Source organism: Cryptomeria japonica, chromosome 5, assembly GCF_030272615.1.
Source record: "Cryptomeria japonica chromosome 5, Sugi_1.0, whole genome shotgun sequence".
NCBI classification, from domain to species: domain Eukaryota; kingdom Viridiplantae; phylum Streptophyta; class Pinopsida; order Cupressales; family Cupressaceae; genus Cryptomeria; species Cryptomeria japonica.
In genome coordinates, this window is record NC_081409.1 from 552,322,070 (window position 1) to 552,336,097 (window position 14,028).

Genomic DNA, 14,028 nt, shown 5'->3' on the forward strand with positions numbered 1-14,028 from the left:
TGGCCCTATCCCACTCCAACCCACACCAGTAAAATGTCACACACCCTCTACTAAAACCAACTGATTTGGAATGGAGAAGATACACCATGTATGTATGAATAAATGATGGAAAGATAAACTAGTCATCGATATACATTAGCCACAAAAGGTTTGAATAAGGTAGTGAATCTGTGACCCATTGGTTTCTAAAGATTCTTATACCTGTTTCTTAACACCCATTCCATCATTATCCATGTAAGATCTTACAGGTTATCACCACAAATATTTGCTACAGGTAAATAACTGGAAGTGTGTGAGTGTAACTATCAAACCAAAGCTAATATGTAGCTAATAAACATGTTCAAATCTAGTTGCATTTTATAGTATAATATAGATGTATCCAGCAAACAGCCAATCAATTTGATGGACTTATGCAATATACATGAAAAGTTGTGTCATGGTAGCCATGCATACTTTTCTGTGTTTCGCTGTGCAATTTTTATGTGAAGCATATCAATGATATATAGTTTTATAAAGATTCATTGAAGTATTTAATTTGTAAACAACAATTTTTTAATTTTAGTTAACAGCGTATCACTAAAGAAAAAAATTTCTTGTAGTCCAATGTGAGAAAACAAGCACATTAGTTTCAACAAAATCAAGATAATTGACATTTGTGCTATGTCCCAAGATCCAGTAAAATATTCAAAATGCAGTTCAGGCACCAAGCCATACCTGTTGAAGTCTCTGTAAAAGGGGTCCTTTCTTCTGAACACGCTTACGGAGCCAGTATGAATACACCCCACGCACATGAGAAGCTGGTGCAACGTTTGCTTTCAAGACCTCTTTGAGTTCAATAAATTTATTTCTCTCAATGCCATTTGTATTCAATTTACTCAAAACACTCCCTTCAGTGGGGCCTATATTGGCATCCTTATTTTGCATTTTGTCAGATAACCTTGGAACTTGTTGCTGCTCACTCGTACCTGTTAGATTTAGAAAACTGCTAATGGAACTTTTGTCAGTGTGTAAGCTATCATCTACAAACAGCATCTTGTTTCTACTGACAGTTTTGCACCTGTTCAATCTAACTGCTGACTTAATCCTATGTCTTAGCATTCTCCGTCTTTGCTTTTTTGGAACAGAGGCATCATCTTTGATTGGAGTTTCACATGTGTCCTTAACATTTGATCCTTCTTCAACAAATCCACGGTGAGCATCATTTGCATGTCCAGGACAAAAGGAGCGCACATTAACTACTTCTTGATTATTATGCTGCATCTGTAAAACATGATTAACATTTTAGAATACCCAGAAGAACTGTTAATGTTACTTTAGTTTACTATATATTAATATTTTCAAGTAACAACACAAAGAAAATTAGTAAAGTCTACGAAAAACCCATCGGAAGAGTTCTAAAAAATCCTACAATAAATAAATTATAGAGAATATAAGTTTTAGGAATGTTTTTCATTTTCACAAGAAGAATCTTGCAATGAGGAATATAAAAAGGAGGTTGCAATTCAAATGGTGCACTACTTGATTGACATATTTTAGAACTGCACTAAAACTTTTATGAACATAGCATGAACAATGAAATTGTTGTTTTCTGATTCCAAATTTTACATGGTCTGCTTGCCCTCAGTAAACAGAAGAAAACAAAGATAGGAGAATAGACAATGAGGAGAGAAAAGTTCAAAGAAATCTTAAAAATTCGTTCTTGTTTGCCATAATATTCTTAAGAATAAGGGCTCAGCACATTTGATATTTAGATTTTAATTTTTAGGACCACTGATGCTGAATCAAATTTAACTTTTAGGCCCACTAATGCTGAATTGGATTTAAATTTTAGGCCCCATGACACTGAATCAGATCGACCCTTTAGGCATCGCTCTTGTTGATAGTGGTCACAGGTTCCAAATCAAAAGAGCAAATCCATAAAACTCAGTCTTTATGTGCATGTTCTATCTAGGTAAAATTTTGAGATAATTTGGAGTGATAAGTTAATGTGTCGTGTAAATGAAAAATATGTATTTTTGGATACATCATAAAAGGGTGCATGGCTGCATATAGTACTTGTACTCTTGCTATCCATATCATGTCTAATAGAACTTATAGATATTCTAATGCAACATCAATAGATAAAGTGTAACTGAGTCAGACTCTGGAAATATCATGCCTCTTATTGTTTTTGGTGCTAAATGAACATTATAACAATGTACAAAGGTGTAAATATTTGTTACATGCGGACATGCCCCCCCTTAGGTGCTTTAGGGTGAACGAGACATCAACAGACATCCATTTGTCACCCCCCAACAAAGAAAAGTTGGAAACATTCATGAAAAGTGTTCCCATTATTGAGTACAGCAGGAAACTACTACAAATCACCTAGTCATCCCTGAGGTGATTGGGGATGTCTCAGATGTCTCTTGACCATCTTGAGGGCAAACCAAGTGTCCCCTACAGATATCACAGTACATTTAATGTTTTTTTATTAAAAAAAGACACTAGCAATTTTTCAATGGGTTTAAAAGGGGCATGGAGGTCCCACAGACCCTCCGGCACCCCTTATTCACCCTAATATACAAAACAATAACTTAATACATTCATTCTATCATATTGCCATTAACTGCATGCTCAAGGCTATGATAAGGTGCCAATGTCTGTTGTTGAAGACCTACCGCTGCCCTTACCTACTAAAAGGCGCAAAAAAATTGTTAATACAAAAAGCATTAAGGTATCAAGTTTCACACAGTATTTTTAAAGGGACCCTTTTTTCTTCAATACAATATTACAAAAAAGACATCAACTGTTGCAGCAACAACCATTGCATCAACATATGTCATCTTGACTTCTTGTTTTTCCAGTTTTTTAGCTTGTTAGAAAGTCTGTAATTTGTTTCAAAATGTGTTGGTTTCAATTTATTGTTATCGAAAAACACCACAGAATGAGCACTAACAGCAATGATGACAATGTGAATGTGAAGAAGTTGAAATAAACAGAACGAATCATTCTTCTCGTTTTGAAAATCCAAACACGGGGTCTACTGGAACTCCACAAGACTGTTTTGCATTCCCTTCATCCTCTCTTAAAAAATTTGAAAAAAGTTCTTTCAATCCCAAAAAATCCTTGCTGTAATTGCCACCAATTTTAAGTACTAATAAAAGTAAAAATACAGGGGGCAGCAAGAATTGGTTGTCATGTTTGCAACGCTAATTATCATGAGAGCTATAGTAGGGTTACAGACCATTTATTGGGTGAGAATGCACATGGGATTAGACTTTGTAAAGATATAACACTGGAGCAATGGATTGAAATGGTAAAGTTGGTTGGAGAGAATGAAAAACAAAAATATTAGTAATAGTAAAAGTAAGAAACATCCATCCAGAACAATGCAATCCATATTGATGACTATTCCAATGCATTCGGTCAAGAGAGCTGTAATATAGGCAACAACAAGGCCACTTCGACAACTAGGAAAATACATTAATAGGGTTAAAGAATTTGCAAAAACGTGAGCAAGTTGATGATTCAATGTTCAATCTTTTTTTCATGCTTATGCCATCCCATTTCATTTGGCAAGGTCTCCTTATCTCAAAGGTAAGTTGAGAGATGTTAAGCAATTCAACCCTCTTATGTTCACCCTAGAGAACACGGATTGCATACTTCCTCCTCAACAAACAATACTCAAAGATAAATGTCATGCCCCTGCCAAATATATGACATCACAGCCCTTAAACTCGTAACCTAAGCATTTGAAATGAAGATAGCAGTAATTCTCTAGAGGAGTCAATTAGAGAATAAATTAAAAAATATCAGGGGCAGCGATTTCCTACGATGAAAGATATTCAATTAAAATTGGATTTAGAGTTCAAGGCAACAATTAAGAATGAAGGGTTATAATCTTTCAAAAGGTACCAATGATGAAAGATTGTGACTCCATCAATAATAAGATATAAAAGGGAGACCATTTCTTGGGAAGACCATCATTCAAGAAATAATTCAAGCACCAAATCATTTATGCAATCACTCATCAATCCATAAAGAAATATCAATCAGAAAAGTTCCATCAAGCAATCAGCAATAAATCAATCAAGCATTCAACCAATCACTCTTGAATTTGAGGAAGTGACATGCAAATAGGGAGGACGAAAACCCTTCCAAGTTCACAAGAGATTAAGGACAAAAACCCTTATTTCTCTTATCAAGTTTGGATGAAAACCCAATCTTGATCAAGGACAAAAACCCAACAAAGTGGACTAAGAGTTTTAAGGATGATGTAATGCCTCTTTTTGGGATATTCCTGATTTTAGGCCTGCAAACAATAATAATCACTAAAATCTGAAATTAATAATATTAAGTAACAAGAAACTATGATAATATTCAAATCCATACATCAAAGCATCATAATATTTAGATCAATAAATCATAGCATCAATAATATTTGGATCAATACATCATAGCAAATTCCTTGCAGCCAATCACATCATGAATTTCTTGGAAATGATTGCAAACAAGCAATTCTCAAGGCTGGTCGTCCTTCACTTGCCGTGAACATGGAAAATTCATGCTTCGGATTCTATGCTATCACCTATTCTTTGTTTTTCATTTTTCGTGCATTGGGGAGCGTGCTAGATGGTGCCATTGACCAACTTAATGTTGGAAGGCAGACAAAGATTTAACGGCAAGAATTACAACACATGGAAGCAACGGATGATGACAATCTTCGAATACCACCACCTTGATGATCTTGTTTTGGGAAAAGAGTCGTCCTACCACAACCCAATTCTTTCACAAGGATAAAGGCAAAGCTCAATCATCTCAGACATCTCAGCAAAAGGACTTTAGTCAGTCCCAGGATGGTTCGAAGAAGAAAAAGGTTCAATGCAATTACTGTCATAAATATGGCCACATGATCAAGGATTGTCGCAATCGTTTGGCTTCCGAACAGCGGAAGCAGGGAGGGTCCCAACCTAAAGCCAATGTCATTGAGCACACGGAGAAGAAAGAGTCTTCCTTTTACGCCTTCATGGCAAAATGACCTGTAGACCATGTGAAGTCTTCTACCTGGTATATAGATTCTGGTGCTTCTCAACATTTCACTCACAAGCGTGATTGGTTTACAGAATTCTCTCCCTATACTGATTCAGTCATTTTTGCAGGAGGTGAAGAGCATACCATTGTCGATAAGGGCAACATTCAGATATAGTCTGGTGGGAGGAATCTTATATTCCTCAATGTATACTATGTTCTTGGCATGGAACTAAACCTACTCTCAATGAGCCAGATTATGCAGCATTCTCCTCATCTTGATGTGATATCCAGTGCACATAGGTGTTCAATTGTTGATCGTGCCACACGCACTACTATAGCTGTTGGCATTGAGGATCATGGTCTTTACGGACCTGCAGATACGGGTGATTCTCTTGAGCATGCCTTCGCAGCTAAATCATCTTCTATCAGCAATCTTTGGCACCAACTACTTGAACATTCACTACCTTTCTCAGCTTGTTTGGGAAGATTTAGTACTAGCCTACCTAAAATTCAAACTTAGAATCAATGAGTTTGTGAAGCTTGTCAGGCTGGGAAGCAACACGGGACACCGTTCAAGGATGGTGACTCATGGTGAGCCTCTAAGGTACTACAGTTGATCCATGTTGATGTATGTGGTCCAATGAATACACCTTTTGTTACTGGGTGCAAGTATTTCTTGCTTTTTGTTGATGATTTCAATCGTAAAATGTGGGTGTACTTTCTTAGACAGAAATCAGATGTGTTTCCTGTATTTCAAAAATTTAAGGCCTTAGTAGAAAAAGAGTCTAGTTGTTCTATTATTACTCTTAGGTCTGATAATTGGGAGGGGGGGTTTGTTCTACTGCTTTCTCCACTTTCTGTGATACACATAGCATAAAACGTCAGTTAACCACACCATACACCCCTCAACAAAACAGCGTTGTAGAACGTCGCAACCGCACCATTACAGAAATGGCTAGGTCTATGTTGGAACACAGGAATGTTCCTAAGAAGTATTGGGCAGAAGCAGTGTAACTGTAGTCTATCTCCTTAATAGGTCTCCCACTCATGTTGTTAAGGGGAAGACTCCTGAGGAAGCCTGGACTCGTCACAAACCCACGATCAGTCATTTGAAAGTTTTTGGCTCTTTAGCATATGTATGGATTCCAAATGAAAAGCTTTCCAAGTTGGATTCCAAGAGTCGGAAGCTTATATTTACATGGTACAGTGACAACCACAAGGCTTACCGGCTGATTGATGTAGACACTGATTGTCTTATCTTCAATCGTGATGTTGTCTTTGATGAAGAACGAGGACCATTTCAGCTTTCCTTGTCTGAGCAAAATTTTGAGCACCAGCCTTTGAAGGCTTCTAATTTGGGTGTCCGTCTTCCATTTGGTTCACCTGATGGGAGCGATGATGCAGATTCTAAATTTGATGATGCACTACCTGAATTTCCTCCGAATGATGCTAATCTTCCATCTATTCCAGATCATGTTCCACCTCCTGTTCCAGTTATTCCTCCTACATCTAATGTTGGTTCTTCTACTCTCCGACCTAAATGGTGGGCTAAGACCATCAGTGATCTTTGTCCTGATGAGCTCATTGAGGGTAGATCATCTAGAAACAAGAGCAAACAACAGCCTACAGTTAATTTTGCTATCATGGCCAACATTCATAGTATTTATGAGCCTCCAACATATGCAGAGGCAAAAGGGATTCCAAAGTGGGAACAACCAATGGACGCAAAATATCAGAGCCTTTTGAAGAACAACACCTGGGTTCTCTCTAATCTTCCTCCAAGAGAGAAGCCCATTAGTTGCAAATGGGTGTATAAGGTCAAGTATCATGCAAATGGTACCTTGGATAAATACAAGGCCAAATTGGTTGCTCGAGGATTCACACAACGGGAGGACATTGATTATGAGGAGACTTTTGCTCCTACTGCCAAGATGAGTACAATTCGTCTTCTTCTCGCTATTGCAGCTCAATTTGGATGGACAGTCCATCAGATGGATGTTAAGAATGCCTTCCTCAACGATGAGTATAACAAGATTGATCAATACTTGGTTGCTCATGGTTTTCAGCGTAGCCCTTTTGACACAAATCTGTATATAAAACACTCTGGTGATGATGTTCTCTTTCTTGTTGTCTATGTTGATGATTTGATCATTACTGGCAGTTCAGCACATTTGATTGCAGAATCAAACAAGACCTATGCAAGGCTTTTGACATGACAAATTTGGGGCTTCTCCATAATTGTTTAGGTGTTGAGGTTTGGCAGACTAATGGTAGCATTTTTATTTCTCAGTCTAAGTATGCTAGGAACTTGCTTGACAGGTTTCGAATGTAGGATTGTAAACCTGCTTCCACACCTATGGAGACAAGACTAAAGTTGTCAGCCAAATCTAATTCTCCTCCTGTGGATGAAATAACGTTCAAGCAACAAGTGGGCAGTCTCATCTATATCATTACCACTAGACCTGATCTCAGTTTTGCAGTGAGCTACATTTCACGCTTCATGACAGCCCCCAAGGCTTATCATTGGGTAGCAACGAAGCGTGTGCTGCGTTATGTGAAGGGCACTTCTGATTATGGACTTCTTTACATTAAGAGTCACAATCCTAGACTCAGTGGTTACACCGATTCAGATTGGGCAAGTCTGATTGATGATAGGAAATCAACATCTAGGTATGTGTTCAGTTTGGGATTTGGTGCAGTTACATGGACTAGTAAAAAGCAACAGGTAGTGCCTCTCCTCAACAGAAGCAAAGTATCGAGGAGCAGTTAAGGCAGCTTGTGAGGTAGTTTGGCTTCGTCGGATGCTTGCAGATATGCAAATATCTCCAACAAGTCCAACTCCCTTGTTCTGTGATAATCAAGGAGTTCTCAAAATTGCCAAGAATTTTGTCTTCCACTTAAGAACCAAGCATGTGGAAACTCATTGTCATTTTATTCGGAATCTTGTTGAAGACGGCTCAGTTTAGTTGTAGTATGTTCCAACTGTGGATCAGACTGCAGACATTCTCACCAAGTCTCTCAGCCCAAATAAGTTTGCCAAATTCGGGGGGCAGCTTGGTGTTGTTGACAGATTGACCATTAAGGGAGGGTGTTAGAATATGTTATATTCTTATTATTAATGATCAATTATGTAAATATATTGTAATATTAGCTTCTTTCTATTTTTACGATTGTTTCTTACTTAGAAACATCGTCCTTGTAACTCTATAAGATCTTTTCGATCTTTGTAAATAATCATTCAAGTTTTTTCCCAATTACTTCTTCATAATAGTCTAGATTGCTTGATTTGATCTTTGTTTATTGATAGATGCTTGATTTGATTTGTGCTGGTTGATAGATTGCTTGATTTATTGATGTATTGATGAAAGATGATGTATGAGTTCTGATATATGTATTGGTGAGTGATGAGTGCTAAGTGCTCCTTGAACTCAAGAGAAGAACATACTAGTACTCTATTCAAACTAGATGCAAGCACAATGAATGATACATATATTGTTTGAGGCATTGTTAAAAAGGTTGATACCTTAAAAAATGCCATTAGACTTGTTGATGAAGTTGGTGAGCATTGAAATTTTTTTGCCATGCAAGAATACTAATCTATGTTTTTGTAGTGCCTATTCGTAATCTTGTAGTAGCAAAAAAAAGACCCATTTAGCCAATTTTATTCCCATAGGCTAATTTCAAGTAAAATCATGGAGTAAATTAATTAAATAAATAAAATTGTCCAAAAAAGCAACTTTTACGAATGACTTTAAATAATTTTATAAACTGACTAAGTAAATCAAAAGGGAAATATTAAAAGTCACTTTATATAGGTGCTCTAACAAAATATTTTTTGTAGGAAATTAATAGGTCCCTTCGAGAAAATTCAATGGGAAAATATAAAAGATGATTTGAGACCTCATTTGCTCATGGTTGCTTATTTTTCTCTATTGTGGAGTTTGCGCTTCTTGTTGAAGAAAATCCTAGTACAAAAACCCTAAGGGAATCGGTTTCAATAGTGAGACATCTACCCCAGTTGATTGCAGATGGAATCACACAGGGTTCCGCGAGGAGTTATCAATTGAAGATTTATAATTTGTGAAGTCTTGCAAGACAGATTATTAAGGTATTTGCAAGATGTTGACAGGAAGACATTGGAATGATATATTAGAAGACTACAGTAGAGTCAAAGAGCAAAAGATTGTTGGGCGATTGCTATTATTGGTTGATATCAGGTTAGACACCATGATATGAGGGTTTGTGCTGCCATGAATAATTGTTTTGGTTTGGCATTGAGTATATTTACTGCTATCATGAGTATTGTTGGCATAAAAAATACTGGCAAAGAAAACATTTATGTCTAGGCAATTCAATTTTAATTGCTGTGAGCATCCAATCATAACTGACACGAGGCAGGTTGAGTGATTTTCGAAATTAATCTTTTTTTGGGCACAAACATCAAGCGTTTTTGGCCATTATAGCTAGAGTGGGTGACTGTTTGGGGAAGTTGGGAGGCATTGGTAATCAAGTCTGGCAATAGACATAAGAATTGGAAGCTTCATAAACCAAATGAAGGTCTTTGTATTGGTGACTGTTCATTTTGGGTGGAATATCAGCATTGAATAATGCTTCTAGCTTATTCAGAAGGGTGACCTTGCTGGTTATTGAGGTTATCTCTATAATCTGCTCTTATACAGCAATCTACTGTATGAAAATATCATTGTTATCAGCTATTTCCTATTTATGAATGCCACGTTTGGTTTATGAATGTGCAAGAAAAATCATTGCAATACAAAACCAGCAAACAAACAACATAACATTTGCAAATCAGAATGAACAAAACTGCTTGTAAAAAGGCTTATCCAATAAAGACTGAGAAGTGATTAATTTTTGCATAGAAGTTGGCTAGGTCTTTACATGTAATGTCCAGTCTTTACCCACTAAAAGAAGAGATTAGGGCTTTATTAAAAAAATCAGATTGCAGCCTTTCTATATTCAAACTTACACGATTAAATTAATAAATAGCAGCAACTCAGTTAAGAGTATCAATCAAGGTCAAGATGAATAACATTTAATAACAATTACCAAAACAAACGAGTGAAAATTAATTAAGAGTTGTTGGCAGGCCAGCGATTTCATAAAGCATACAAAATAAAATTAGTCATACATTTATTACAGCGATTCATTAGGAAAGGGTGTCTCTTTTAAAGAAACAACTATATTGAAAGGGTGTGACTCCTCCTCACCCAAAGGTATAAGAAGGAGAACTGATCACTTGCGAGGGCGTATCAAGAAAGAGAAGAAAATAAGTAATCTGATCTGATTAAGAGCAGAAATCTGACTTTTTCTTATCAGCCTAGAATTAGTTAGTTTATGTGTGAAAATATGATATGGGTGTATAAATGCAATTATTATTATTTGCTGATATTATATAGGGAAAATTTTGAGTAATTGCATTAGTTCCAATTTGAGTATTGCTTCCCAATTTAAGTAAAATTTACTATATTTCTATTTGATAAATATGTTATAATATTCATATAGGTAATATGTTTTGAATTGGGTAGAAATGGTTGCAAAACGGGAAGGCCAATCAACCTTTCAAGTTCACAAGAGGTGAAGATCCGACCTATCTTTCATCAAGTAAACCACCGCAAGATGGAGTGCTCATAGGTCGGGAGGCATATGTGTGCTCCCAAGCTTGGTGGAGAGGGTAGTCTCATACACTTATCAAGCATGCCACCCCAAGATGTAGTGCTTGTGGGTTGGGAGGCTGATTAGTGCTCCTAGGCTTGATTAAGGAGGATGGAGCACCTCCAAAGTGGACTGAGGGATGGACTGGATCATTTTTCACCCATGCTCTCGCAATACAAGGATAACTATCCTTGAGATTGAGGTTTGCGAAGTTTCTATCTGATTCCGAATACAGTTACTATAGGAATATGCTTTAGATAATTGTTAATGCTATTGATCATATAAGCACTTATATGTTATTGGATTCCGAACCCATATGAAAATGGTTGGTCTCATGAATTATGTTTCAAGTGTTGACTAACATGATTGTAGGACCTAAACCAGGATTAATCTTGTTAAGGACATTTCAAATGGTAAATGTATACTCTTAACTGAATTATATCTCTTATTTTAATTGAACTTGTGATTTTAGGTCAAAATATAGTAATATCCCAAAAAGGTACATTACATAATAGTAGCATCAGAGCAAGTGATCTTATCTTCCTAGAGGATAATGTGACAAGTTTAATGACTGAAATTAATTCAAGAATCTGGAGGGGGCAAAATATATCACTTACAAGAGAAGACATCTTCTAAGTTTGGATTCCGAAGGAGGAGGTGTGGACAATAGAATGAACGGCAAACCTCTAGTACTATGCAGATTTTAAATGATTTGACTAGAGGACAGCACCATTTGGTTCAATTAATGACTCAAATGATGCAAACCATTAATAAAATAAATCAGGGGATCATGGGAACAATGGCAACCACGGAGAGGGAAGTAACACTAATATTCTGGTCAACAACTCGAAGACAGCCAGTAGAGCAACTCTAAACCTTTAATGTCTTAATTCTTAGAAGCACCGCCGAGAGAACAAGTAGGACAGCAAGAAGGTGGTGAAAGTTGGGCAGATTATTTGAGGGAGTAGCAATCTTTGGGTGATGAATTTCATGCAACTATGTCCTTTGCAGATTTTTGTCAAGTGAAGTATAGGAATAGACCCAGAGGAGATAGAGGACATGGGTCTAATAGGAAGTTGCAATAAAGAGTGGATAAACTGACCATTACTAGCTTTGACAGTTCTAGTAGGTGCATTACAAATTCATGCATATAATTATTAGATACTTTCAAATTTACCTCATGATAGAAACAGAGGGCATTAAATACACAACATTTCATCAAGATGGAGAAGCTCACGAGTCGTGGTACCGTGGGTTAGTAACCTTGGGGCATGATAGTATCACCTGGTATGCGAATTCTACTTGGAGGTTGATCAAAAAGTTTGATAAGAAGTACCCTAAGCTACATTTCAGAGAGCTAACACAGTTGAGACAGGTGGGGCTTGTTGACTCTTACATATCCAATTTCCAGAAACTCCCAGTCATTGTCACGGATGCTTCTTAGCACAAGTTGATTGTTCAATTTATGGATGGGTTGCTAGAACCACTTCAAATGGCTCAAAGCATTTGATCCAAAAACCTTGCAGAATGCCATGAAGAGGGCTAGAAACATGGAGAGTTCATGTAAAGCTAACTGCCTGATTTTTTTTGAGTTTTTTACAAAAGTAACAACAACACTTGCAATAAATGAGTTTACTAAAATTCATAAATCGGATATAAAGTTTCCATTCTACATATTCTGCTAATACAAATACTCAGAGAGGAAATTCATATGCCCAAATCACATTAATGGCATAGAATGCATAAACATAAAGAAACTAACATGCAATACCTTCATCAGCAAATGGTAGGAAATTTGTGGTCTGTTATAATGGATTTGCAGGAGATAACAGCCCCATCAACATTCATTAACTCTTAAAACCTTCAACATTTGTGCCTCCTAGCTGTAGGTGGGATGAAACAAGCCCCTATACTCACCCAGCAGCAACAATAACTCATAAAATAGCACAAACCACATCTTCAATAAGTAGCTGTCAAAGTTTTTATCGGTATTCTTTGATGATATCCCTATTTACAGCAAGACTTGGGAGGATCATCTCAGGGACCTTGACGAGATATTGAGCATCATCACAATCCTTGTTTGCCAACGCTTCAAGTGTTAGTTTAGATTGACAGAGATACTTGGGGCATGTGATCAGTGCAGATGGAATGAAGGTCCATCAGGAGAAGATTCAAGCCATAATGGAGTGGCCACTGCCGAAGACATAAACAAAGTTGAGGGATTCTTTGGCCAAAGTAGTGACTACAGGAGGTTTGTGAATGGGTTCTCTGAGCTTGGTGCACCTCTTACAAAGCTCACTAAGAAGTGAGCTTTCAAATGGAGGTAGGAGGCTCAATGCACATTCAACAAACTTAAGGAGGTAACGAGCCCTTGTCCTCTTCTAGCATTACCTTATTCCTCTCAACCTTTTGTTTTGGAGTGTGATGCTTCAGGTGAAGGGATTGGAGTGGTACCCCACTGCTTATGAAAGCAGGAGACTCCATGACGCAAAGAGATTATATTCCATCTACAATAAGGAGATGCTTGTCATCATGCCTGCAATAGCAAAATTCAGGTAGTATTTGGTAGATGAAAACTTTGTGGTTAGAACAAACCATAACAGTTTGAAAAACTTATTGGAGCAAAAGGACAATTGAATGAAAGACAACAAAAGTGGGCCAACAAAATTCAGGCATATGATTTTGATATCGAGTATGTGAAAGTGAAGAGGAATACTATCGCAAATGCCCTTTTCAAGAAAACCACTATATGCACCTTGATGGAGATTTCAGTTGATTGGGAGGCTCATCTTTTAGTTGAGTATTCCAAAAACACTTTTGCATGCAAGTTGATGGATGGCAAGATTCAAGATGATAGGTACAGGGTGGAAGATGAGGTGAGTTACTAAAAGGAAAAAATTTATTTAGTGCATGAATGAAAGTTGACGAAAATTTTGAGGGTCATTCATGACACTCCCCTTGCAAGACATCCAAATTATATCCAAACCTACTGGCAAATCAGAGAGAACTTGTGGAAGGGTCTTGTTGTGACCTAATAACACATCACCCCATTCCAAATGGGGACCCCCTACATTTTTGGTCCACCTGGTCTTTTGGGTTGTTTGGCAGCAATTTCTTCAATTTCCCCAAGTCCCCAAGTGTTTTGGCAAATTTTGGTTAAGCCTGCAAGTGTTTTGAGTATATTTGGCTAAGTCTGAAGCTTGTATTGTCTATTTTGTGGATTTTACCCTTCAAACTTAAAAAATGAGGTCAATAACTTAGGTTTTTGAGAAATCTAAATGAAGCAATGGAGTGAGAACCCTTTAAGGACTTACTATTTTTAGTAAGTTTCACTATGTCCTT

General features: G+C 37.1%; 1 protein-coding gene across 5 annotated transcripts in view; it reads right to left on the minus strand.

The window, feature by feature from the left end:
- LOC131063517 (uncharacterized) overlaps positions 1–14,028 on the minus strand; it is a 107,606-nt gene that overhangs the window by 9,831 nt on the left and 83,747 nt on the right. For 3 of the 5 annotated variants that reach the window (XM_057997369.2, XM_057997375.2, XM_057997381.2), the window contains one exon: positions 715–1,260. The exons of 1 other annotated variant lie outside the window; for it this stretch is intronic. In XM_057997369.2, the coding sequence (XP_057853352.2) occupies positions 715–1,260 (546 nt within the window). The remainder of the gene's footprint in view (positions 1–714; positions 1,261–14,028) is intronic. One more of the 5 variants, XM_057997383.2, reaches the window with a different exon arrangement.